Source organism: Erythrolamprus reginae, chromosome 9, assembly GCF_031021105.1.
Source record: "Erythrolamprus reginae isolate rEryReg1 chromosome 9, rEryReg1.hap1, whole genome shotgun sequence".
Taxonomy (NCBI): domain Eukaryota; kingdom Metazoa; phylum Chordata; class Lepidosauria; order Squamata; family Dipsadidae; genus Erythrolamprus; species Erythrolamprus reginae.
In genome coordinates, this window is record NC_091958.1 from 42530734 (window position 1) to 42555000 (window position 24267).

General features: G+C 42.8%; 1 protein-coding gene across 4 annotated transcripts in view; it reads right to left on the minus strand.

Annotated features, from left to right (window-relative positions):
• The window catches only part of RHBDL1 (rhomboid like 1), a 36164-nt gene that overhangs the window by 10197 nt on the left and 1700 nt on the right, over nucleotides 1-24267 (minus strand). The window contains exons 2-4 of one of the 4 annotated variants that reach the window (XM_070760985.1): nucleotides 10372-10530; nucleotides 6905-7129; nucleotides 5243-5391 (exon numbers count right to left, since the gene is read on the minus strand). In XM_070760985.1, coding sequence (XP_070617086.1) covers nucleotides 5243-5391; nucleotides 6905-7129; nucleotides 10372-10530 — 533 coding nt within the window. Of the gene's footprint in view, nucleotides 1-5242; nucleotides 5395-6904; nucleotides 7130-10362; nucleotides 10531-24267 lie in introns of all 4 variants that reach the window. The other 3 variants (XM_070760984.1, XM_070760983.1, XM_070760982.1) reach the window with 3 other exon arrangements.

Here is a 24267-nt window from a genome sequence, read left to right on the forward strand (position 1 = left end):
ATTATCATCTTTTAATTATCCCATAATCCTTATGGGGTGGAATCTAGGCAACTGAATGGAGCTGAGTATTTACTGACCAGATGCCCTTTCTGTCACCAATGCAGAGTTTTGTTCACCAGAATATATTCTCATTGCACCCAAAGAGAGAAATAACTGCCTCTACCTAGGATCGAACTCCTAAATGCTCCATGTCTAGGCCACCCCATCACCCACTCAAACACTATGTACAAGGGGCAAAAATAGTTACAGAAAAATAAGGGGGTTGAGAGGCACACTTCTTTTTCCTAATTATATGAAATAATCAAGCTTGGCCATTTGCCTGGCAGATAGATTTCTGGTCTGCCAAGCTTCCTCTTCCCACGATATTTTTGGTCTGCCAAACCACCTAATTTGTAAACTTTACATCTGTTCTTTTCAACATTCCCTACTAGCTGCCTTTAGAAAAAAAGAAAAAGAAAGATGCTTAAAACTAGTTAGGATATTATTACTATCCACAAAAAACAGTAATACACAGCAAATGAATGGATTGATGGATTGATATGCTGGATTTTGTTTCACAATATCACAAGTCGAACACTTCCCAAGCGTCTAGGACTGTGTGATGTATTTTCGTATGATGCGCGCAGATTCAAGTACGGTGGCCTTTTGCAACTAATAGATCGTGATTTTGTCAATGTCAAGGTCTTTTGGCACAGCACCCAGTGTGCCGATTACCACCGGGACCACCTGTACTGGTTTATGCCAGAGTCATTGCAGTTCAATTTTAAAATCCTGATATTGGCTAAGTTTTTCTTGTTGTTTTTCCATCAATTTGACTGTCACCTAGTATGGCCACATCAATGATCCACAGTTTTTTTTCTTTCCCACAATCATGAGGTCCGGTGTATTGTGTTCCAAAACCTTGTCAGTTTGAATTTGAAAGTCCCAAAATATTTTGGCATGTTTGTTTTCAACTACTTTCTCAAGTTTATGATCCCACCAGTTCTTTACCACTGGTAGATAATAATTAATAAAAATAATATATTAGATTTGTATGCCGCCCCTCTCCGAAGACTCGGGGCGGCTCACAACAATGATAAAAACAGTATTATAGTGAAACAAATCTAATATTAAAAAGAAATATATAAAACCCTATCATATTAAAACCAGACAACACATACATACCAAACATAAAATATAAAGAGCCTGGGGGAAAGGTGTCTTAAATCCCCCATGCCTGGCGGTATAGGTGGGTCTTGAGTAGTTTACGAAAGACAAAGAGGGTGGGGGCATTTCTAATCTTCGGGGGGGAGTTGATTCCAGAGGGCCGGGGCTGCCACAGAGAAGGCTCTTCCCCTGGGGCCCGCCAGACGACATTGTTTATTCGCCGGGACCCGGAGAAGGCCAACTCTGTGGGACCTTATCGATCGCTGCGATTCGTGCAGTAGTTGTGGTACATGTTCCAAGTGAGCATCTGGGCCACATCGTTGTGCCTCTGTATGTAATCCACTGCAGTGATTCGCTTAACAACTGCAGCATGAAAAGTCTAAAATGGAGCAAATCCATTTAGAAAATCTTTCATTTAGCAACAGAAACATCAGCTTCAATTATGGCTGTAACTCCCTGTATTCTAAATAGAATCTCACTCCACTGTTTGCTTACTGTTCTGTCGGGCTCTTTGGTAGAATCCTCCCGAAAATTCACAGATACAAATTTCAGACACACACACGTTTGAAAATTCAAAACAATGTTCTTTATACCAAAAATTCAAATAAACCAAGCCCTCTTTTGGTATAGCAAAGAGCACTCCTCTCCAAACAAACTGGTAATTTGTACAAGTCCCTTATCAGTTCTGTGATACTTAGCTTGCAGCTGTGAGGCAATTCACAGTCCTTCTTTCACAAAGTGAAACACACTTTACTCTGGTTTAGTTTCAAACCGGGGGAAAATCAGCACACAAAGGTCGAAGTCAGCAAGGCAGTCACGAAACACAACGATCAGATAATCCTCCACAATGGCCAAACCCATAGGCAGCAACAACTGAGAGATTATTATCAAAGAAAATGAGGCCAACTGTGGTTGGGTGGGGCTGTGGTAATTAGTGAGGCTGCTATAAATAGCAGCCTCACTAATTACCACAGCCCCACCCAACCACAGTTGGCCTCATTTTCTTTGATAATAATCTCTCAGTTGTTGCTGCCTATGCATCGCTCTCCGCATGCGTGGCTGTATCATGAACTCTTGTTCCGAATCCAAGGAGGAGCTAGATAATTGATCTCCCTCTGAGCTGTCTGCCACACTCTCCTCCTCCCTGTCACTCATGTCTTCTTGGTCAGAGGAGCCTTCATCATCAGATTCCAACAGGAGCAAAACAGGCCTGCGGCATGTGGATGTCTCCCCCACATCCACAGTCCTTGGGGTAGGAGCTGGGCCAGAGCTAACCACAACTCTTACTAAACAGCCAGGATTTGCTTTCCAGATTTCCTACAATTTTGGGTTTCTGTCTGTCTAGCATCTCAGAAATTTCCCACGGAAATGCAATAAAATCTGGGGATTCAATTCCGTTCCAGCGAGTTGGTTTCAGCAGCTCCAGCAACAAACCTCTTTTATTTCAAGGGTAAAAAAATGTAGATAAAGAGCTTTGTAAAGTGGAGAGAGAGAGAGAGAGCGAAAGGGGGGGAGAGAAACATTGCAGGATATCACAGATACACAAGAAACCAACTCAACAGCTGGTCGCAAAATGGCCAGATGTCACTCGTCAGCAAATCTACACTCGGCTTCTCCAACATTAGGACATATAAAAAGATTGTCTCTCCTTCCCTACTCCAGCCAATAGAGTTGTGAAACAACCCCCCTCCCAAACGTTCCTCCTGTTAATCTGATCTTAACCGCCAGCTAAAACTTCATCATCGTGCTGGATTTGAGCCATGGAGGAGATTCACACCCTCCTGTTACTATACGTGAGTCCATACAACCACCAGCAAAAGCTCAGTTTCCAGGACACGGAGCCACATCAGTGGTGGACAAAAGGTATTAAAAGGCATACAAATCCAAATAATAATAATAAATATTAGATTTAGATTAGATTTATTGGATTTATATGCCGCCCCTCTCTGCAGACTCGGGGCGGCTCACAACAATCACACTCTGAGTATTCAATTGGCAGTTCTGTGTTAGCAAAAACTTCAGAAGAGAAGGATTTAGGAGTAGTGATTTCTGACTCAAAGTGGGTGAACAGTGCGGTCAGGTGGTAGGGAAAGCAAGTAAAATGCTTGGGTGCATAGCTAGAGGTGTAACAAGCAGGAAGAGGGAGATTATGATCCCACTATATAGAATGCTGGTGAGACCACATTTGGAATACTGTGTTCAGTCCTGGAGACCTCACTTACAAAAGGATATTGATATAATTGAACAGGTCCAAAGACGGGCTACAAAAATGGTGGAAGGTCTTAAGCATAAAACGTATCAGGAAAGACTTAATGAACTCAATCTGTATAGTCTGGAGGACGGAAGGGAAAGGGGAGACATGATCGAAACACTTAAATATGTTAAAGGGTTCAATAAGGTTCAGGAGGGAAGTGTTTTTAATAGGAAAGTGAACACAAGAACAAGGGGTCACAATCTGAGGTTAGTTGGGGGAAAGATTAGACGTAATGTGAGAAAATATTATTTTACTGAAAGAGTAGTAGATGCTTGGAACAAACTTCCAGCAGACGTAGTTGATAAATCAGCAGTCACTGAATTTAATAAACACATATCCATCCTAAGATAAAATACAGGAAATAGTATAAGGGCAGACTAGATGGACCAGGAGGTCTTTTTCTGCCGTCAATCTTCTATGTTTCTATGTTTCTAATCCGAGTGCTTGTACAACACACGTTCCAAACACACTTGCTTTGCACTCCTGAGGTTGAGTGGCAAGATCTGGATTAATAAAGGTGGAGATGTATTAACTTAGGGTTAAATGAAGGGTCCTATGGTACTTTCCGAGCTTGGTGGTTTTCAGGAAGACGTTTCGTTACCCAAGCTAGGTAACATCATCAGCGTCCTGAGTCTACGGAGAGGGGCAGCATACAAATCTAATAAATAAATAAATAAATAAATAAATAAATAAATAAATAAATAAATAAATGAATGAATGAATGAATGAATGAATGAATGAATAAACCAACCAACCAACCAACCAACCAACCAACCAACCAACCAACCAACCAACCAACCAACCAACCAACCAACCAAACAGTAAAATAAAATAAAATAAAATAAAATAAAATAAAATAAATAAAATAAATAAAATAAATAAAATAAATAAAATAAATAAAATAAATAAAATAAATAAAATAAATAAAATAAATAAAATAAATAAAATAAATAAAATAAATAAAATAAATAAATAAAATAAAATAAATAAAATAAATAAAATAAATAAATAAATAAATAAATAAAATAAATAAAATAAATAAAATAAATAAAATAAATAAAATAAATAAAATAAATAAAATAAATAAAATAAATAAAATAAATAAAATAAATAAAATAAATAAAATAAATAAAATAAATAATAAACAAACAAACAAATGCATGAATGAATGAATGAATGAATGAATGAATGAATAAATAAATAAATAAATCAGTGCTAGAAAGACGTGGGCTTTGTGGAGTAGAAGAGAGAGGAGGAGGAGAAGGAGGAAGAGGAGGAGGAATGTGGGGTTCTTGCTTGTTTTCTTGTAGACCTTTCATTACCTAACTATGTACTATCATCAGGGAGGAGCCCTTGCCTGGAAGAAAGAGGAGGAGGAGGGGGGGGGAGGAGGAAGACTGTAGCCTGCTCAGTGCCTCCCAAGTGTGAGATAAATTAACAGGAGTCCACAAGAATAATAAAAGAAAAATCTTTTTTAATTTAAGGACATGTGCATGACTGGCCTGGGGATAGGATAAATAGCCCTGTCACAAAGGTAATTTCCAAATGCCATATGCCATATATTTATACTTCTTTCTCTGTCCTTGTTTCCTTGAACTTGCAGGCCTGTGGAACTTCAAAAGTAAAGCAGGCCACTATTTAGATTGCAGATGTTTTGACCCAATTCCACCCAGAAATGGGATCTAACACAAACAGAAGGTGAAAGGCAAGGTTGACGTTTCTTGAGGCCCACAGAGACCAGCATGACATAACCAGGTGTGTCCAGCAAACTAGTTTCCTGTTAAATCCTGCTTTTGCTCATAAACGGGGAAAGGAGCCCGAGAGGATATTCCAACCACTTACCCTACATGCATGAACATGTATGTGAGAAACCTCCAGGCCCGGGCGCGATGTCCAGGATGGTAAACCAAGGGGCTTTTCATGTATTCTGGATGGTAGGTCTGTAACACCCACTTGTTCAGCCGTGCTCCATAGCAGAGGAAAACGATAATCTGCTAGAAAAGGAGAAATAGTTACTCCGATGGTCTTCCATCAGTTGATGTCCTTCAAGCACATTGGACCAAAGACCCCATTAGCGGGGCTGATATCCAAGATCTTTGTTTGCTGCAGAGCAGAGGTGGGTTCCTATCGGTGCATCCCAATGCGCCACGACACCTCCAGTGCTGTCTGTCTGTCTGTCTATCTATGTATCTATCTATGTATCTATCTATCATCTATGTATGTATGTATGTATGTATGTATGTATCTATCTATCTATCTATCTATCTATCTATCTATCTATCTATCTATCTATCTATCATCTATGTATGTATGTATGTATGTATGTATGTATCTATCTGTCTGTCTGTCTATCTATCTATCTATCTATCTATCTATCTATCTACATCTATCTATCTATCTATCTATCTATCTATCTATCTATCTATGTATCTATGTATGTATGTATGTATGTATCTATCTATCTATCTATCTATCTATCTATCTATCTATCTATCTATCTGTCGGTAACATATTTTTGCTGATAATGAAATATTTTTGAATGAGCTGGGGTGGCGCAGCAGGTAGAGTGCTGTACTTCAGGCCACTGAAGCTGACTGTAGATCTGTAGGTCAGCAGTTCAAATCTCATCACCGGCTCAGGGTTGACTCATCCTTCCATCCTTCCGAGGTGGATAAATTGAGGATCCGGATTGTGGGGGCAACATGCTGGCTGTGTTAAAAAGTGCTGTTTGTAACTGGTGGCCTAGAGGTTAATTCTCTGCCTTACAAGGCAGAGGCCCCAGGATCAAATCCCGGTAAGGGTATGGCTAGCTGATGAGCCCAGAATAAGGCCGAAATAGCGCTATCCTAGTCTCCCTTAATTTAAAGAGAAAAAAAATAAGCAAAAACAGGTGATTGATATCTGTATATATATGTATCACATGTTTGTATCATATACAGTGGTACCTCTATATACGAGCTGCTCCACATGTGAGTATTCCAAGTTACGAGCTGCGACGCGAGCGAAATTTCTGTTCGACACCGAGCTCAAATTCGGGATACGAGCCGAGCTTCCACTAGGTGGCGCAAGAATCTCCTTGCTTCCGGTTATCTCGGTGCGAAAAACAAAGTCTAAAGGCATTCGTTCGAGATGCGAGTTGATCGACTTACGAGCTCGGGTCTGGAACGAATTAAACTCGTATGTCGAGGTACCACTGTAGTTTGTTAGCTATGAATAAATTAACTGCCTTGAAATGGCCCTGGGTTGGGCCTGGGGGCAAAAAGGAGCTGTGATGTTCCTTCAATATACCAGGTGTATATTTTAAAAATTCACACACAAGAGACACACACACTTTCATCACCTTGACCAAAGCATCAGATTGTGCAGATGCTTCTGACCTAGTAATCAAGATGTCCAAGTCAAAAAAACTGGAAGAACCGACACGTCTTCTTTTAAGGAACTCCTCCCACTCTCCCACCAACCCCTGTGCACTGCCAACCCTTGGTTAGCGGCTCCTCTGCACACCTGGGTGAGTGTGACCACAGCCATGAAGACCGGCGGAGGACAGGCACGGTGCTGGTAGAAGTACCACCGCCGGTGCATCTCGCATGGGAGGATCTCATACGCCACGTAGCGCACAAAGCGTTTGTAGAAGCCCAGCCCGGTCTCATCCAGGAGGCCATCCTGAGGAAGGGCTCTCTGTCCATTGGCGATGGCCCGCTTGAAGCTGCTGGAACGTTTGCTGCTGATCTGCAAGGACAAACGGTGACAACCCCCCCCAACAGTAGGAAAATCACCACGGCGTCTTTCATCGTGAACTGCCTCCTCGAGACACAAACCCTGCTTTCCCAATCCTGTGTTGGAGCCAGGATATGTACAGGAGAACATCAGGCTGAGCTGGGAGGTGGGGTTAAACATGTAATCAGTTTGGAGTCATTGCATTGCAGTGTTGGTTATGACCTATAAAGCCCTTCATGGCATCGGACCAGAATATCTCCGGGACCGCCTTCTGCCGCACAAATCCCAGCGACTGGTTAGGTCCCACAGAGTTGGCCTTCTCTGGGTCCCGTCGATGAAACAATGTTGTTTGGCGGGTCCTGGGGGAAGAGTCTTCTCTGTGGTGGCCCCGACCCTCTGGAACCAGCTCCCCCCTGAGATTAGAACTGCCCCCACCCTCCTTGCCTTTCGTAAGCTCCTTAAAACCCACCTCTGCCGTCAGGCATGGGAGAATTGAGACATCTCCCCCGGGCCTATACAATTCATGTATGGTATGTTTGTGTGTGTGTCTGCTTTAATAACGGGGTTTTTTGATGTTTAGATTTGTCTTGAATTGTTCTATTGTTATTGTGAGCCGCCCCGAGTCTATGGAGAGGGGCGGCATACAAATCTAATAAATCAAATAGAATCATTGCCACCAGAAAAACCAAGCCCTGCTTCCTGTGAATTCCATCTGTGAATTCCATCTTTATCTAACGCCGATTTAACTTTGACCAAATTCTTGTCATAAGAAATTTGGGGATATCGTGAGATGCAAATAACTAGGAGCATTTCTTGAGTTCAAAACCCAGAAGAGTTTATAATTAAACTCTTCGGTGTTTTGAATCCAAAGAAATGCTCCTAGTTATTTGCATCTAACGATATCCCCAAAGTGCTTTTCCAAAAAGGCAACTGTGCAGGCTATTGCCAATTATTACAATGATATGGCAAACCTATCTTGTCAATAAAGCGTCTCATTATTCTCTCTTACTTAAGTCTAAAAGTTATACTCTCTGGGTATCTAGGATAAAGGTTACTTGCTTATTCAGCTCTTCTATTGTTTTAGCTAAGAGGTTAAACCAACTATCATGGAATGCCCTCTGTGGATATGATAGGATTGAGCCTATGTGTCTAGTAAAGGCAACCCACCCCTTTGATTAGCTTAGGGAAATAATTATCCATTTACCTAAGATAAATAAAACCCTTCTGTTTGTCTAAGGTAAAAACTAATTAGATACTTTTCTGTTTGTTTAGCCCTCCTGCCCTGATAGAATTATGTCTGTATGCTATGTGTTACACATTAACCGTTTACATTGTAACTAGGTTAAGTGAAGAATTAATACTTCATAATTGTATACACAAGAAACTGATTATAAATAATAAACTGGCAAGTCCAGAGGCAGAACTTCAAATTATGAAGCTGCTCACTCAAGAGATTTCCTGGCCCGGACAAGCCTTGCTCTAGAAATCATGTCTTCATGTCTGTGATTTCTACACAACTGGACTTTCTTGGGGTGGGGGAAGAGGTTTCTCCTTGAAGACATTTCACTTCTCATCCAAGAAGCTTCTTCTGAAGAACTTCAACTGTTCGGAATTGAAGAAAGCTTCTCAGATGAGAACTATTTTCAAGGACAAAAACCCCCACATTCCACCTTTTGGGTAAAGCACCTTTGGGACAACCATCACCTGGATGATTGAGAATCCACATAGACATTTGCCGGACAGTATCTGATATCTCCAAATCCATGAATCTGGAGAAGAGGACCAGCTAAGGCAAAATTAGTCCAGCCACTGTCTCTTGGCTTGTGGGAGCTCTCCCGGGTCCTGAAATACCTGTTCTTGACCAATTGCAGAAAAGTGGATACTATTTCTCCAGAACTGTCTCCACAAGTAGCAGCTCGTAGCCAACTTTGATTGATATTTCAGACAGTTCACTAGGGGCTCGAAAGGGGCTTAGCAGTATTCTGGCACTGATGATCCATGCCTTTCGTAAGCTACTTAAAATTCACCTCTGCCGTCAGGCATGGGGGAATTGAGATCCTCTTTCCCCCTCGGCCTTTACAATTCTATGCATGGCATGTATGTATGTATGTATGTTTGGTCTTTATATTAATGGGTTTTTAATCGTTTTTAGTATTGAATTACTATTGTACACTGTTTTATTGTTGCTGTTAGCTGCTCCGAGTCTCCGGAGAGGGGCGGCATACAAATCCAATAAATAAATAAAATAAATAAATAAATAGCTACTATATAAGACACTCCTTTTTCCTCCCAAAGGAGGCTGAAAATTCAGGTGCATCTTATACTCTGAATGTAGCTTTCCCCCTCCCCAAAGCTTCCCCCCCCCAGCCCTAACTAGGTGCTAACGATCTTCCCAGCTCTTACCTTGCAGGTTCTTTCATTGTTACTCTTTGTGAAGAATGTTTTCCAAGCCCTAAGTCTTTGAAGAGTTTTTTTCATTGCTCTACTTGCTCCGAATGTTTCTTTCCAGCCCTAACCAGGTGCTAACAATGTTCCCAGTTCTTACCGGCTTGCAAACTCTTTTATTGTTACTCTTTGCAAAGAATGTTTTCCAAGCCCTAAGTCTTTGCAGGGTTTTTTTCATTGCTCTACTTGCTCCGAATGTTTCTTTCCAGCCCTAACCAGGTGCTAACAACGTTCCCAGTTCTTACCGGCTTGCAAACTCTTTTATTGTTACTCTTTGCAAAGAATGTTTTCCAAGCCCTAAGTCTTTGCAGGGTTTTTTTCATTGCTCTACTTGCTCCGAATGTTTCTTTCCAGCCCTAACCAGGTGCTAATGATTTTCTCAGCTCTTACTGTCTTGCAAGTTCTTTCATTGTTACTCTCTCTGAATAAGGTTTTTTTAAAGCCCTAACCAGGGGATAAAATAATGTGCTGAAGCTGACCAGACTAAGGATGCTAGCTAGATGAATACCTGATACTTTTCCCTATTTTCCTCCCCAAAAACTAAGGTGAGTCTTATACTCTGCTGTGTCTTATACTCTGAAAAATAAGGTAGGTAATGAAATGTTTGCAAGAAAGCAAACCCTTTAAAACATCATTCCTCAACCGTAGCAGCTTTAAGATAAGCGGGGATTTCTGAGAATAGAAGCCCACACATTGTGCAGCTACTAAGGTTGAGAATTGTTGGTCTACAGAAGTGGAAAACGTAGTCCATCCATGCTCAGAGACTCTGACACAGCCACTGTAAAGCTGCTGGTACTCACGCCACTGACCAGATCTACCAGCTCCTGATAGCAGATCTGACCCTCATCATTGCTCTGTGCCAAGGCCACCAACATTTCCAGTTTTGCAGGATCCAGTGGGAGTTCATGGCTGTGGACCAGGCTGGCAAAGGTCTCCACCCCAACGAAACCGGTGTTTTTGGGATCAAGCTGTGGAAGGAGAAGGGGGAGAAATCAGCAATGGGGCCACCAGGCCGTTTGCCACAAAGGATTCATTTGAACCAGGTATTATCATCCATCTCTTCTTCTGCACAAATGCAATGTTTGGGGTCACACAGAAAAGTCAGCATCTCGGGCAAAGTTGAGGGCAAATCAGGGTTTTTAATCAGTCAGGTGTAGGACACATTTTTAACCCAAGATAATATTTGATTTACAAACATTCATTTAGGGACCATTTGAAGTTACAACAGTCCAAAAAAAAAAGGAATTACAACCAATCCTCCGGAACCGCCTTCTACCACATGAATCCCAGCGGCCAATAAGGTCCCACAGAGTTGGCCTTCTCCGGGTCCCGTTGACCAAACAATGTCGTTTGGCGGACCCCAGGGGAAGAGCCTTCTCTGTGGCAGCCCCGGCCCTCTGGAATCAACTCCCCTCGGAGATTAGAACGGCCCCCACCCTACTTGTCTTTCGCAAGTTACTCAAGACCCACTTATATCGCAAGGCATGGGGGAACTAAGATATCTCCCCCAGGCTTTTTATATTTCATGTTTGGTGTGTATGTGCTGTATGGTTTTTAATTATTGGGGGTTTTATATATTTTTATTATTAGATTTGTCCCATTGTTACACTGTTTTTATTACTGTTGTGAGCCGCCCCGAGTCTTCGGAGAGGGGCAGCATACAAATCTAATAAATTATTATTATTAATTATTATTATTTACAACCATCTGAACATTTCCACAACCATGTGATTTAGAAAATCTGCAACTGGCAGGTTTTTATGTTGGTTGAAGTGGCCTGGGATCACGTGTCCCCTATTTCTAGCCCTTCTCAGCTGGCTTCTGATAAGGAGATGATTCACTTAACAACCTCAGAGATTTGCTTAAACACCATAACCCAAAAATGTTGTAAAACTGGAGGCAGTTCATTTAATAATCATCTTGCTTAGCAATGGAAGTTTAGGCCCCAAGCTGTGTTTACAAATTGAGGACAGCCGCATGGATGAGTTCAAGAAGTTATTATGAATTTAGTATGAATAGAATAGAATAGACTCTATAGATTATTCTCTATAGACTATACTATAGACCAGTGATTTTCAACCTTTTTTGAGCCGCGGCACATTTTTTACATTTACAAAATCCTGGGGCACACCACCAACCAAAATGACACAAAATGATACCCTAAGACACTCTCCTCTCTTTTTCCATCCCTGTCTCCTCCCCCCCTTGTGTGTGTGTGTGTGTATATACACACTCTTGAACCATTTTCAAAAACAGGTGAGGGCTGGGTTTTTTCTCTCTTATTCTTTGGGTGCTTTTTATCATATGCTTTAAATCAAGAGTCACTTCTCTCTCTCTTTTGTTTCTCTCTCTTTCCTCTCATTCTCTGCCTCAATCATTTTCTCATTTCTCTTTTTTCCTCCCCTTTTTGCTCATTTCTCTCTCTCTCTCCCTTCCTCTCCTTTTCTCTCTCTCTTGCTTTCTTTCTCTCTTTCTTGCTTTCTCTTTCTCTTTTCTTTCTCTCTCTCTCTCAGCAAAAAGTTGCGAGACCGGAACCTGAGCTTCCTTCTTCGCGGCACACCTGACCATGTCTCGCGGCACACTGGTTGAAAAACACTGCTATAGACTATATACCTACAGGACCGCCTTCTACCGCACGAATCCCAGCGACCGGTTAGGTCCCACAGAGTTGGCCTTCTCCGGGTCCCATCGACTAAGCAATGTTGTTTGGCAGGACCAAGGAGAAGAGCCTTCTCTGTGGCGGCCCCGGCCCTCTGGAACCAGCTCCCCCCTGATATCAGAGTTGCTCCCACCCTCCTTGCCTTTCACAAGCTCCTTAAAACCCACCTCTGTCGTCAGGCATGGAGGAATTGAAATTTCACTTTCCCCTAGGCTTATAGAATTTATACATGGTATGCTTGTATGTATGAGTGGTTCTTTAAATTGGGGTTTTTTAGATTGTTTTAATATTAGATTTGTTTACATTGTCTTTTTATATTGTTGTTAGCCGCCTCGAGTCTTCGGAGAGGGGCGGCATACAAATCTAATAAATACAAATACAAAATAGACTAGACTAGACTTTGTAGACTATTCACTATAGACTATAGACTAGACTAGACTAGACTAGACTCTATAGACTATAGTCTATAGTGAATAGACTATAGACTATGGACTAGACTAGAGTAGAGTAGAGTAGACTAGACTAGAATAGAATAGAATAGAAAGAATAGAATAGAATTGACTCTATAGACTATTCACTATAGACTGTATAGACTGGAATGGAATGGAATAGAATAGAATAGAATAGAATCACAGGGCTGAAAGGGACTTTGAAGGTCTTCTAGTCCAACCCCCTGCCCAATCCAAAAGACTTCATATCATATTTGTTCCCAATCATGCTTCCTTTTTCCTCTGTAGGACCACAAAAGAGATGTTTTCCTTAACATCTTATAGGAATCTCAGTTTTTGCTGAAAAGCTTCAGTCCGTCGAGTTACCCCAAATCTACAGAGCACACAGTAGCCCCCCCCCCAAATCTTTCTCTGCTAAACAGAGACAGCAAGCAATGCTGAAGGTTGAGGAAATCAGAGTGGGTTTTTTTCCTACACCCTTTTTGGTAAGACAAGAGAGTAGCTGGGCCGTGCAGAGGCTGTGAAATAGAAAGCGAGGGGCTTTGATGAATGTTTGATGAAGACCAGCACTTTTGCCTTAATAAACATGCAGCCTTTGTGTGTTTGTGTGTGTTGCCAAGGCCGCAATGCCCTAAAAGGATTGCCAACACCTAGCTGATAGCGCCCAACAACCAAAGATTTCTAGATGTGGCAGAACTAGTACATAGACACACACACACACGCTAAAACACACACACTATCTCCAGGGAAAACATCACCATGTTAAGGGAAGGCAAACGAGGCTTTGCTGAGAAGAAGGAGCACACACTACAAAAGTCATCTCCAGCTGCAGGCAACTTATCGCTTCCTCTCGCCCACCAGGTCCTTGAGTTCACTCCTGAGCAAATCTTGACGCACAGATAGTTACGGGGTGTTGGAAGACTTCAGCGAGGGGCCTACACAGCCAAAGCCATTCCTTCATGGAGAGGATACATATTTTTCCCCCTAGGAAAGGTTGAATCTGCAGATCGAAGGACTGGGGGATGTGAAATGTTACCGCACGCTTTCTGCAAGTTGGAAACCATGGGGAGAGGAGATGTCCAGCTTTTGGTGTGGCCCGTAGAGTGGGGCAGGTTACACTAAGCCAGGGGTCTGAAACGCACAGCCCGCGGGCCAACTGCGGGCCTTGGAACAATACGTTTGTGGCCCCCACCTCAATATCAAAGTTTAATGTTAGTATGGCCTGAGTTTGATACGAATGGCACTTTTCAGTGTTGTGTGTGGAGCTGAATGTGGTTTTTTCAGTCTTCTATATCTGCTGTATTATTATTATTATTATTATTATTATTATTTTATTTTATTTTTATTTTATTTGATTTGATTTGATTTGTATGCTGCCCCTCTCCGCAGATTCGGGGCGGCTAACAACAATGATAAAAACAACATGTAACAATCCAATTTAATAAAACAACTAAAAACCCTTATTATAAAAACCAAACATACACACAAACATACCATGCATAACTTGTAATGGCCTAGGGGAAGGAATATCTTAACTCCCCCATGCCTGGCGACAAAGGTGGGTCTTGAGTAATTTGCGAAAGACAAGGAGGGTGGGGGCCGTTCTAATCTCTGGGGGGAGTTATTATTATTATTATTATTATTATTATTATTATCATTTTTTAAATTTATTACTGATTTATTTATTTATTTCTTATGAATTTGTTAATTTATTTTTATTTTTTAACAAAAAATAAGATGAAAATTTTTTTATAACATTGGAATGTTTTTGTAAGAGCTTTTCTTTTCTAATGCATCAACTGAATAAGCCTGGGAGGTATCTCAGTTCCCCCATGCCTGGGGACATAGGTGAGTCTTTAGTAACTTACAAAATGCAAGGAGGGTGGGGGCGGTTCTAATCTCCAGGGGGAGTTGATTCCAGGGGGTAGGGGCCGCCACAGAGAAGGCTCTTCCCCTGGGACCCAGACGCCAGACGACATTGTTTAATTGATGGGACCCGAAGAAAGCATGTTTTGTCAATACTCCGCGGCCTGCACTGATTGCCGATTAGTTTCCGGACACAATTCAAAGTGTTGGTAATGACCTATAAAGCCCTACATGGCATCAGACCAGAATACCTACAGGACCGCCTTTTGCTGCACGAATCCCAGAGGCCAATTAGGTCCTTCAGAGTTGGCCTTCTCCTGGTCCGTTGACTAAACAATGTTGTCTGGCGGGACCCAGGGGAAGAGCCTTCTCTGTGGTGGCCCCGGCCCTCTGGAATCAACTTCCTTCGGAGATTCGAACTGCCCCCACCCTCCTTGCCTTCTGCAAGACTCTGAAGACCTACCTATGTCGCCAGGCATGGGGTAATTGATGTATCCCCTTTTTGGCTAGTAAGATTTATGTGTGGCTATGATTGGGTAGTATTGACTGTTTTTAAATGATAGTGGGTTTTTGGCTATAGTTTTACCGTAATTATTGGATTTGTACTACATTGTTTATTGTCGTGAGCCGCCCTGAATCTTTGGAGAGGGGCAACATACAAATCTAATAAATTATTATTATTATTATTATTGTTGTTGTTGTTGTTGTTGTTGTTGTTGTTGTTTTGTTGTTGTTGCTGCTGCTGCTGTTATTATTATTATTATTATTATTATTATTATTATTATCCCTTTCAACTCTAGCACTAATCTCATCTAATCTTAACAACCGCAAGGATCTTGTGGCCAGAAAGAAAGGTCTTAAAATGGAGCAAAACTTAGCAACCGTCTTGCTTAACAACTGAGCCTAAATTTTGAGCTCAATTTTGGCCCTATGTTGAGGACTACCCCTGTATCCCAATATTCAAACGTGCAAACATTGGGCAGCTCCGGACTTCATCGATCCCGATTTAGCCAAGAAGTGAAAAACCCAAAAACATGGATGTTGGCAGATGTGGGATCCTCTCTCCCTTTGTAAACACCAAGGAGGATTACAATTAAAGCTTCGCTTCTTGGAGCAGCTGCTCTCTATCCTCCCCCTTAAGCAAGTCAGTGGGAGAGAGGCAAAGCTTTTCCCGTGGATTATTTAGGTCGCGCATTTACAGAAGTAGATTCTTTTGTGAGTTCTTCCCCAACGCCAGCACAGCCTTAAATATGCGTCAAGGACCAGGCAGGGGAACGATAGGAAAAGGCTACCCATCTAGCAGCGCAGATACCGGGGTTTCACGCGACAAGGGAAATAATGGGGGAGAATTGGGGTTTCTACCCTGGGCCTGTGTTTTGGCGATTTTTTTTTTAGCTTTCACACATGCAAAATCGCGCTGGCTGTGCAAGCACTTACGAGCCGCGGTGCAATTTAGTGTTCCGGCTAGTAGCCCACCGCTGACTAGAACTCACTGTCTCTTGGTGGTTGGCTCGAGTCAGCCAGCTAGTTTTCATACCTAAGATGGGACTAGAACTCCCAGTCTCCTGGTTTCTAGGCCAGCACCTTCACCACAAGTGATGTGCCGGTGCCTGGAGGCTGTTGGGGTCTGGATGGGTGTCAACAGACTCAAACTCAACCCTGATAAGACGGAGTGGCTGTGGGTTTTGCCTCCCAAGGACAATTCCATCTGTCCGTCCATTACCCTGGGGGGGGGAATTACTGACTCCCTCAGAGAGGGTCCGCAACTTGGGTGTCCTCCTCGATCCACAGCTCACATTAGAGAAACACCTTTCAGCTGTGGTGAGGGGGGCGTTTGCCCAGGTTCGCCTGGTGCACCAGTTGCGACTCTATTTGGACCGGGAGTCACTGCTCACAGTCACTCATGCCCTCATCACCTCGAGGCTCGACTACTGTAACGCTCTCTACATGGGGCTACCTTTGAAAAGTGTTCGGAAACTTCAGATTGTGCAGAATGCAGCTGTGAGAGCAATCATGGGCTTTCCCAAATATGCCCATGTTACACCAACACTCCGCAGTCTGCATTGGTTGCCGATCAGTTTCCGGTCACAATTCAAAGTGTTGGTTATGACCTATAAAGCCCTTCATGGCACCAGACCAGATTATGTCAGGGACTGCCTTCTGCTGCACGAATGCCAGCGACCAGTTAGGTCCCACAGAGTGGGTCTTCTCCGGGTCCCGTCAACTAAACAATGCCACTTGGCGGCACCCAGGGGAAGAGCCTTCTCTGTGGCGGCCCCGGCCCTCTGGAACAACTCCCCCCAGAGATTAGAATTGCCCCCACCCTCCTTGCCTTTCGTAAGCTGCTTAAAACCCACCTCTGCCGTCAGGCATGGGGAAATTGAGATCCTCTTTCCCCCTAGGCCTTTACAATTTTATGCATGGTATGTCTGTATGTATGTTTGGTTTTTATATTAATGGGTTTTTAATCGTTTTTATTATTGGATTATTATTGTACACTGTCTTATTATTGCTGTAAGCCGCCCCGAGTCTCCGGAGAGGGGCGGCATACAAATCCAATAAGTAAGTAAGTAAGTAAGTAAGTAAGTAAGTAAGTAAGTAAGTAAGTAAGTAAGTAAATAAATAAATAAATACCAAAACATGGATGTACCTGCGGCTCCATGCACGATTTTTCTACATCCACAGGTACAGAAGCAAAATCGCACTGGCTCTGCAAACACTTACGAGCCACAGCATCGAACACAATTTAGCGTTCCAGCTAGTAGCCCACCACTGGCTAGAACTCACTGTCTCTTGGTAGTTGGCTCAAGTCAGCCAGCTACTTTTCATACCTAAGGTGGGCCTAGAACTCCCAGTCTCCTGGTTTCTAGGTCAGCACCTTCACCACGACTACAAACAAAACTTAGATTCTTATTCAGAAAGTGGCTCACCCTGCAAAATTAACCCCTCACACCAATAAGCCTCTTTTTTGTAGATGCAAAGGGAATAATAGACACAGGCTATATGTCCACAGAGGTTAAAACCTCTGCACCAGGTTTGCGCTCCAGAGTTTGCATGTCAGGTTGCTTCCTTTTACATCTCAGTGCCACCAAATCCTTGGATAATTTTGAGAGCGTGGGATCTATGCTGACCTCTCAGTTGGTGGTTCCTAGTCAGGGAACCACCAACTCACCAGAGCCTACAAAACTTTTGCCAGACCCATCCTTGAATACAGCTCATCTGTCTGGAACCCATACCACATCTTGGACATCAACACCCTCGAAAACGTCCAAAGATACTTCACCAGAAGAGCCCTTCACTCCTCCTCTCGAAACAGAATACCCTACGAAAATAGACTAACAATCCTGGATCTAGAAAGCTTAGAACTATGATGCCTAAAACACGATTTAAGTATTGCCCACAAGATCATATGCTGCAACATCCTGCCTGTCAATGACTACTTCAGCTTCAACCGCAACAACACAAGAGCATGCAACAGATTCAAACTTAATATTAACTGCTCCAAACTTGACTGTAAAAAATATGACTTTAGTAATCGAGTTGTCGAAGTGTGGAACTCATTACCGGACTCAGTAGTGTCAACCCCTAACCCCCAACATTTCTCCCTTAGACTATCCACAGACCTCTCCAGGTTCCTAAGAGGTCAGTAAGGGGCGTACATAAGTGCACTAGCGTGCCTTTCGTCCCCTGTCCAATTGTCTCCCCTAGCTCATATATCATATATCTTTTCTTCCTTTCATATATCTTCTCCTCTATTATTTATATATTTTCTTCTATCCTTTTCTTGATTATATAATACTACATGTCTATTCTCTTCAATATGTATTGTGTATTGGACAAAATAAAAAAATAAAAAATAGAATAAAAAAATAAATAAAACTCCCCCTTGCCAACTCATTTCTTAGGTTTACGTCGATACATAAGCATCAGAAAAATATAGTATCTGTTGTTCCCCTAGCAACAACACAAAGCAGGATTTGTTGAACACTCTGGTCTTTACACGTGCAAATACCTGATGCAGTGCACACCCTTCTGTTCTTACGCGTGCAATGAAACGGCCAAGATACAGTGGCATTATTTTAAGGAGAAGAATGGCCATGCTAGGGTTTTTTTCCCCTTCAGGGCAAATCAATCCCTCATCACAAAAGTAGCACATGCAGCAGGCAACACCAAAGAATTTGCCAAAAAGCATTAAGAATTGTAAACCTAATCTTATGTAGCTTCTTCTCTAGAAACACTGATTTATTAACCAGAGCATACAAAACATTTGTCAGACCTATTCTAGAATATAGCTCACCTGTGTGGAATCCACACTGCATATCAGACATTAATACAATCGAAGGAGTCCAGAAATACTTCACAAGAAGAGTCCTTCACTCCTCCTCACGTAACAAATTACCCTACTCCTCCAGACTTCAAATACTACATCTAGAAAATTTACAACTATGTCGCCTCCGAGCTGATTTAACTGTTGTTCATAAAATCATACATCATAATGTACTCCCTGTCAGTGACTACTTCACCTTTAACAACAACAACAGAAGAGCACGTCATAGATACAAACTGAATGTAAATCGCTCTAAACTTGACTGCAGAATATGACTTCAGCAATAGATTGGTCACTGCCTGGAACTCATTACCTGACTCTGTTTGTTGCTTCCCACAACCCCCAAATCTTCAACCTTACGTTATCTACAATCGACCTCTCCCCTTTTCTAAGAGGTCTGTAAGGGGCGTGCATAAGTGCAATTATGTGCCTATTGTCCCTGTCCTACTGTCTTATTATCCTTTCTATTACTACGTTCTACTTATGTTATGCTATGTTAATATGTATTATAATACTATACTTGTTTGACAAATAAATAATAATAATAAAAATAAAGCATCCCATTCATGGCAGGCTTCTCTAGCAAAAGGGCCAAGCTGCCTTATGGGCTCCCCAGGTTACTTTGTGGTTCTGACTAGCTGAGCTAATTTACAAACAAATGTGTATTTCCAGAGAAACAAGCAGGTTGTGTTGAATTTTGAACACAACAAGGCTGTCTTGGGCTCAAGAAAAATGTTACTCCTCTCCCCATTTCACAGAAGGAGAGGAATCTACGGAGAGGGGCGGCATACAAATCTAATAAATTGAATTGAATTGAATTGAATGTAAAGACTGACACCTTATGGGTTTCCTAAAAGCTACACGTCCAACTCTGTGAAGTTGAGTATGCTTACAAGAAAGTAAAGTCTGGGGGGATTAATTTCTGAGTAACAGATTTACTCCCTCTATTGAACTATCCAGCAAAAAAGTTCACCGCTGAGTAAAATATAAACAGGATAGCAGCAAAAAAAAACCACCCTCTTTTTTGTATTAATTTTTAAAATTGATTTTATAAAATATAAACACACACACGACAAACAACAAGTGCTCTGTGATTGGTGCCCACCACCAGACAAACATTCACACTCCACCACTAAATTGGGGGTGTTTCTTATATATACCATTTTAACTCAAGAGCAAAATATCTGTTTACATATAATAAAGTGATTCCACTTTGTTCCTTGTTGTAGCTTGGTCTCGGATTCTTCTCGCCATATATTTATTTATTTTGTTTATTTATTTATTCCAATATATAATACACATTGAAGAGAATAGATATGTAGTAATATAACTAAAGAAACAAATAGAAGAAAAGATATAAAAGTATAGGTGAACAAATTTGAAAGGAAGAAAAGATAAATGAGATAAGAAGAGACAATTGGACAGGGGACGGAAGGCACACTGGTGCACTTATGCACGCCCCTTACTGACCTCTAAGGCAGTGTTTTTCAACCAGTGTGCCGCGAGACATGGTCAGGTGTGCCGCGAAGCTCAGCAAGAGAGAGCAAAATAGAGAGAGAAAGACAGCAAGAGAGAGAGAGAGAAAGAAAGCAAGAGAGAGAGAGAGAGAGAAAGCAAGCAAGAGAGAGGGAGAGAAAGAAAGCAAGAGGGAAAGAGAGAGAGAGAAAGAAAGAAAGCAAGAGAGAGAGAAAGCAAGCAAGAGAGAGAGAGAGAGAAAGAGAGGCAGGGAAGGAGGGAGAGATAGAAAGAGAGCAAAAAAGAGAGGAAGGAAGGAAGAGAGAGAAAGAGGGAGAGAAATAGGGTGAAAGGGAGGAAGAGAGAGAGAGAGAGAGAGAGAGAGAATTTTTTTGACCAAACTTTTTTTAGCCCCCCCCCCACTCCCCTCCGCTCAATGTGCCCCATGATTTTGTATATGTAAAAAATGTGCCGCAGCTCAAAAAAGGTTGATAACCACTGCTCTAAGGCAGAGGTCCCCAACCGCCGGTCCGCGGACCGGCACCGGGCCGTTGGGGGTTTTCAGCCGGTCCGTGGCGCCAGGGCCCCCTCGGCCTTTCCGCACCACCAGCGGCGCTCCCCCCGCCAGCCAGCCAAGCCCCGCGCCCGCCGGAACCGGCTCCTCGCTCTCCCCCCGCCGCCCGCCGCGTTTGCAGGAGGTGGGGAGGGTCGGGCGGCCCGCCAAGGCCAGGAGGGACGCCGCTGCCCCCCCTTCCCTCTCTCCACCCGCCGCTGCGCCTCCTTGACGCCGAGAGGAAATGCCGGCAAAGGCTTTTCTCAGCGGAGGTCTTCAATGTCGGGGGCGCACGGGTGGTTGCACGCGCTCCCTATCTCCCTGCTAGCCCACTCGGAGTATTCAAAATAAGAAAAACCTTGGCCGGCGAAGGCTTTTCTTATTTTGAATATTCCGAGTGGGCTAGCAGGGAGATAGGGAGCGCGTGCAACCGCCTGTGCGCCCCCGACATTGAATATCACCTTCGCCGGCCCCCACCTCTCCTGCAAACCCCCTCGCTGAGAGCCCGGGGCGAAAGTGCTCTCGCAAAGGTGAGGCGGGCAGGGCGTGCGCGCGTCACCGCTGAGAAGAACGGAGAACGAGAGTGAGTGATAGCAACAGACAGTAAGATAGAGAGAAAGTGAGAAAGAGAGAGTGGGAGAAAGGGGGGGAGAAAGAGATAGCAAGAGAGAGAACAAGAGAGAGAAAGAGCGTGAGAAAGAAAACAAGAAAGAGTGAGAGAGAGAGAAAGCAAAAGAGACAGAAAGAAAACAAGAGAGAGAAAGTGAGAAGAAGAGAGAGAGAGGGGGGGAGAGAGAGAGAAAGAGAGGGAGAGGGAGAAAGAGAGAGGGAGAGGGGGGAGAGATAGCAAGAGAGGGAGAGAGAGAAAGAGAGAGGGAAAGGGGGGAGAGATAGCGAGAGAGAGAAAGAGAGAGGGAAAGGGGAGAGAGGGGGGAGAGAAAGAGAGAGGGAGAGAGAGAGGAGATAAAGGAAGAGGAGAGAGAGAAAGGAAGAGAAAGAAAGAAAGAGGGATAGAAAGAGAGAGTGAGAGATGCTCAGTGAGCCTTTCTTTGAAGTTGCCTTTCTTTCTTTCTTTCTCTTTCTTGCTTTCTTTCTTGCTCTTTTTCTTTCTCTCTTTTACCTTCCCTTCCTCTATTTCTTCTTTTCTTTCTCCTTCCTACCTTCTTCCCTTACTCTCCCCTTTCATAAGTTTCCTTGCTTCCTTCCTCTGTTCCTGTCCCTTCCCCCCTTCTTTCTTTCTTTCCTTCCTTCCTTTCCTCCCTCCATTTCTTGCTTTCCTTTCCTTCCTCCCTTCTTTCCTCCCTCATTCCCTTCTTTCACTCCTTCCTCTCTTACTCTCCCCTTTCACACCTTTCCTTGCTTCCTTTGCACCCTTCTTCTGTTCCTGTCCCTTCCTCTTTCCTTCCTTCCTTCCCACCCTCCGTCCATTCATTCACCCATTCCTCTCTTGATCGCCCCTTTTACGGCGCCGCTGACAGCTAGCTTCCCCCCCCCCCACCGGGCCATGGAAAACTGGTCTAGCTTAAAGCCGGTCCCTGGTGCAAAAAAGGTTGGGGACCTCTGCTCTAAGGAACCTGGAGAGGTCAATCGTGGATAGTCTAAGGGAAAAATGTTGGTGGTTAGGGGTTGACACTACTGAGTCAGGTAATGAGTTCCATGCTTCAACAACTCGGTTGCTGAAGTCATATTTTTTATTTTTATATCGTCTTATCTTGTCCCATCGTCCAATCTGTTGTCGCAAATCAGTTTCATTAACCGAATTCATCCTTTTATCCATAATCTCAAATTGAATATGATCCACCATGTACCGGTACCAATTTTGCATTGTCCATTTTGTCGCACCCTTCCAACCCAAGACTATTACTGCCTGAGCGCTTTCTATCGCTGCTTGTTTTATTTCTCTAAATACTGCCATTTCCTTAGTAATTATCCATCGTATATTTAACTAGAAAAACCTATGAAAAATTGAGATTTCATCTCTTAAACTTAAAGTTTTTGACTTATGTCTTTTGTCGACTCGCAAAGCATCCTTGGCCTGCTGTCAGGATGAAGTGGGCAACCGTCGAAACGGCATGCCAGCCAAAGAAAGAGACACATGCCATTCTTTCTCTCTCAAGGCTATATCCAAGGGTTACCCACATCAACCAGAGGGGAGTGACTTTTACAACTCACAAACTTGCTCTGTTGGGTGAATGTGATTGATGACACACCGTTGGGGAGGGGAACAGGGTCATAATTGGGGCATAAATTTATAGGGTCGCATAAATTCTATAGGGTCAGAGATGGCTTGATTTGGGAACTTGCCGACAGGGTCCCTTTATTAGGATTTTTTTTTAACCTTGGCTTGAGGCTCACAATTTAATTAGGGTCAGAATCATGACACCTTGTAGAAACATAGAGGTTTGATGGCAGAAAAAGGCCTCCTGGTCCATCTAGTCTGCCCTTATAGTATTTCCTGTATTTTATCTTAGGATGGATATATGTTTATCCCAGGCATGTTTAAATTTAGTTCCTGTGGAATTTACCAACCACGTCTGCTGGAAGTTTGTTCCAAGCATCTACTACTCTTTCAGTCAAATAATATTTTCTCCTGTTGCTTCTGATCTTTCCCCCAACCAACCTCAGATTGTGCCCCGTTGTTCTTGTGTTCACTTTCCTCTTAAAAACACTTCTCTCCTGAACCTTATTTAACCCTTTAACATATTTAAATGTTTTGATCATGTCCCCCCTTTCCCTTCTGTCCTCCAGACTATACAGATGGAGTTCATTAAGTCTTTCCTGATAAGTTTTATGCTTAAGACCTACCATTTTTTTAGCCCGTCTTTGGACCCGTTCAATTTTATCCACATCTTTTTGTAGGTGAGGTCTCCAGAACTGAACACAGTATTCCAAATGTGGTCTCTCCAGCGCTCTATATAGTGGGATCACAATCTCCCTCTTCCTGCTTGTTTATACCTCTAGCTATGATGTGCACGTATGTATGTATGTATGTATGTGTGTGTGTGTGTGTGTGTGTTTGTTTGTTTGTTTTGTTATTTGTTTGTTTATGTGAAGTACATATTGGTAGTATACAAAGATATAACAATGTTTCTCAATTTTATTCCTCGCCTATCCCTGAAAATTCTGAAAAATCAAGTTTCTTCCATCAGCTTCAAGGGGGAAAGGGTGGCACCCAAACCTCCTCTTTTCCAGGCTTGTAATTGGAGGATGGGGCAAATTCTCCCTCCCGGTTGGTGCTAAATCCAGAGGCTGTCAACCAGCAGAGAGATGCTCCCAGTGTGATGGTTGAAGGCAGGGCAAACCTGGCGGTCCGATTCTGCCAGGAAGGGTGGCGCTTAGTTAATAATAATAATAATAATAATAATAATATTAATAATAATAATAATAATAATAATG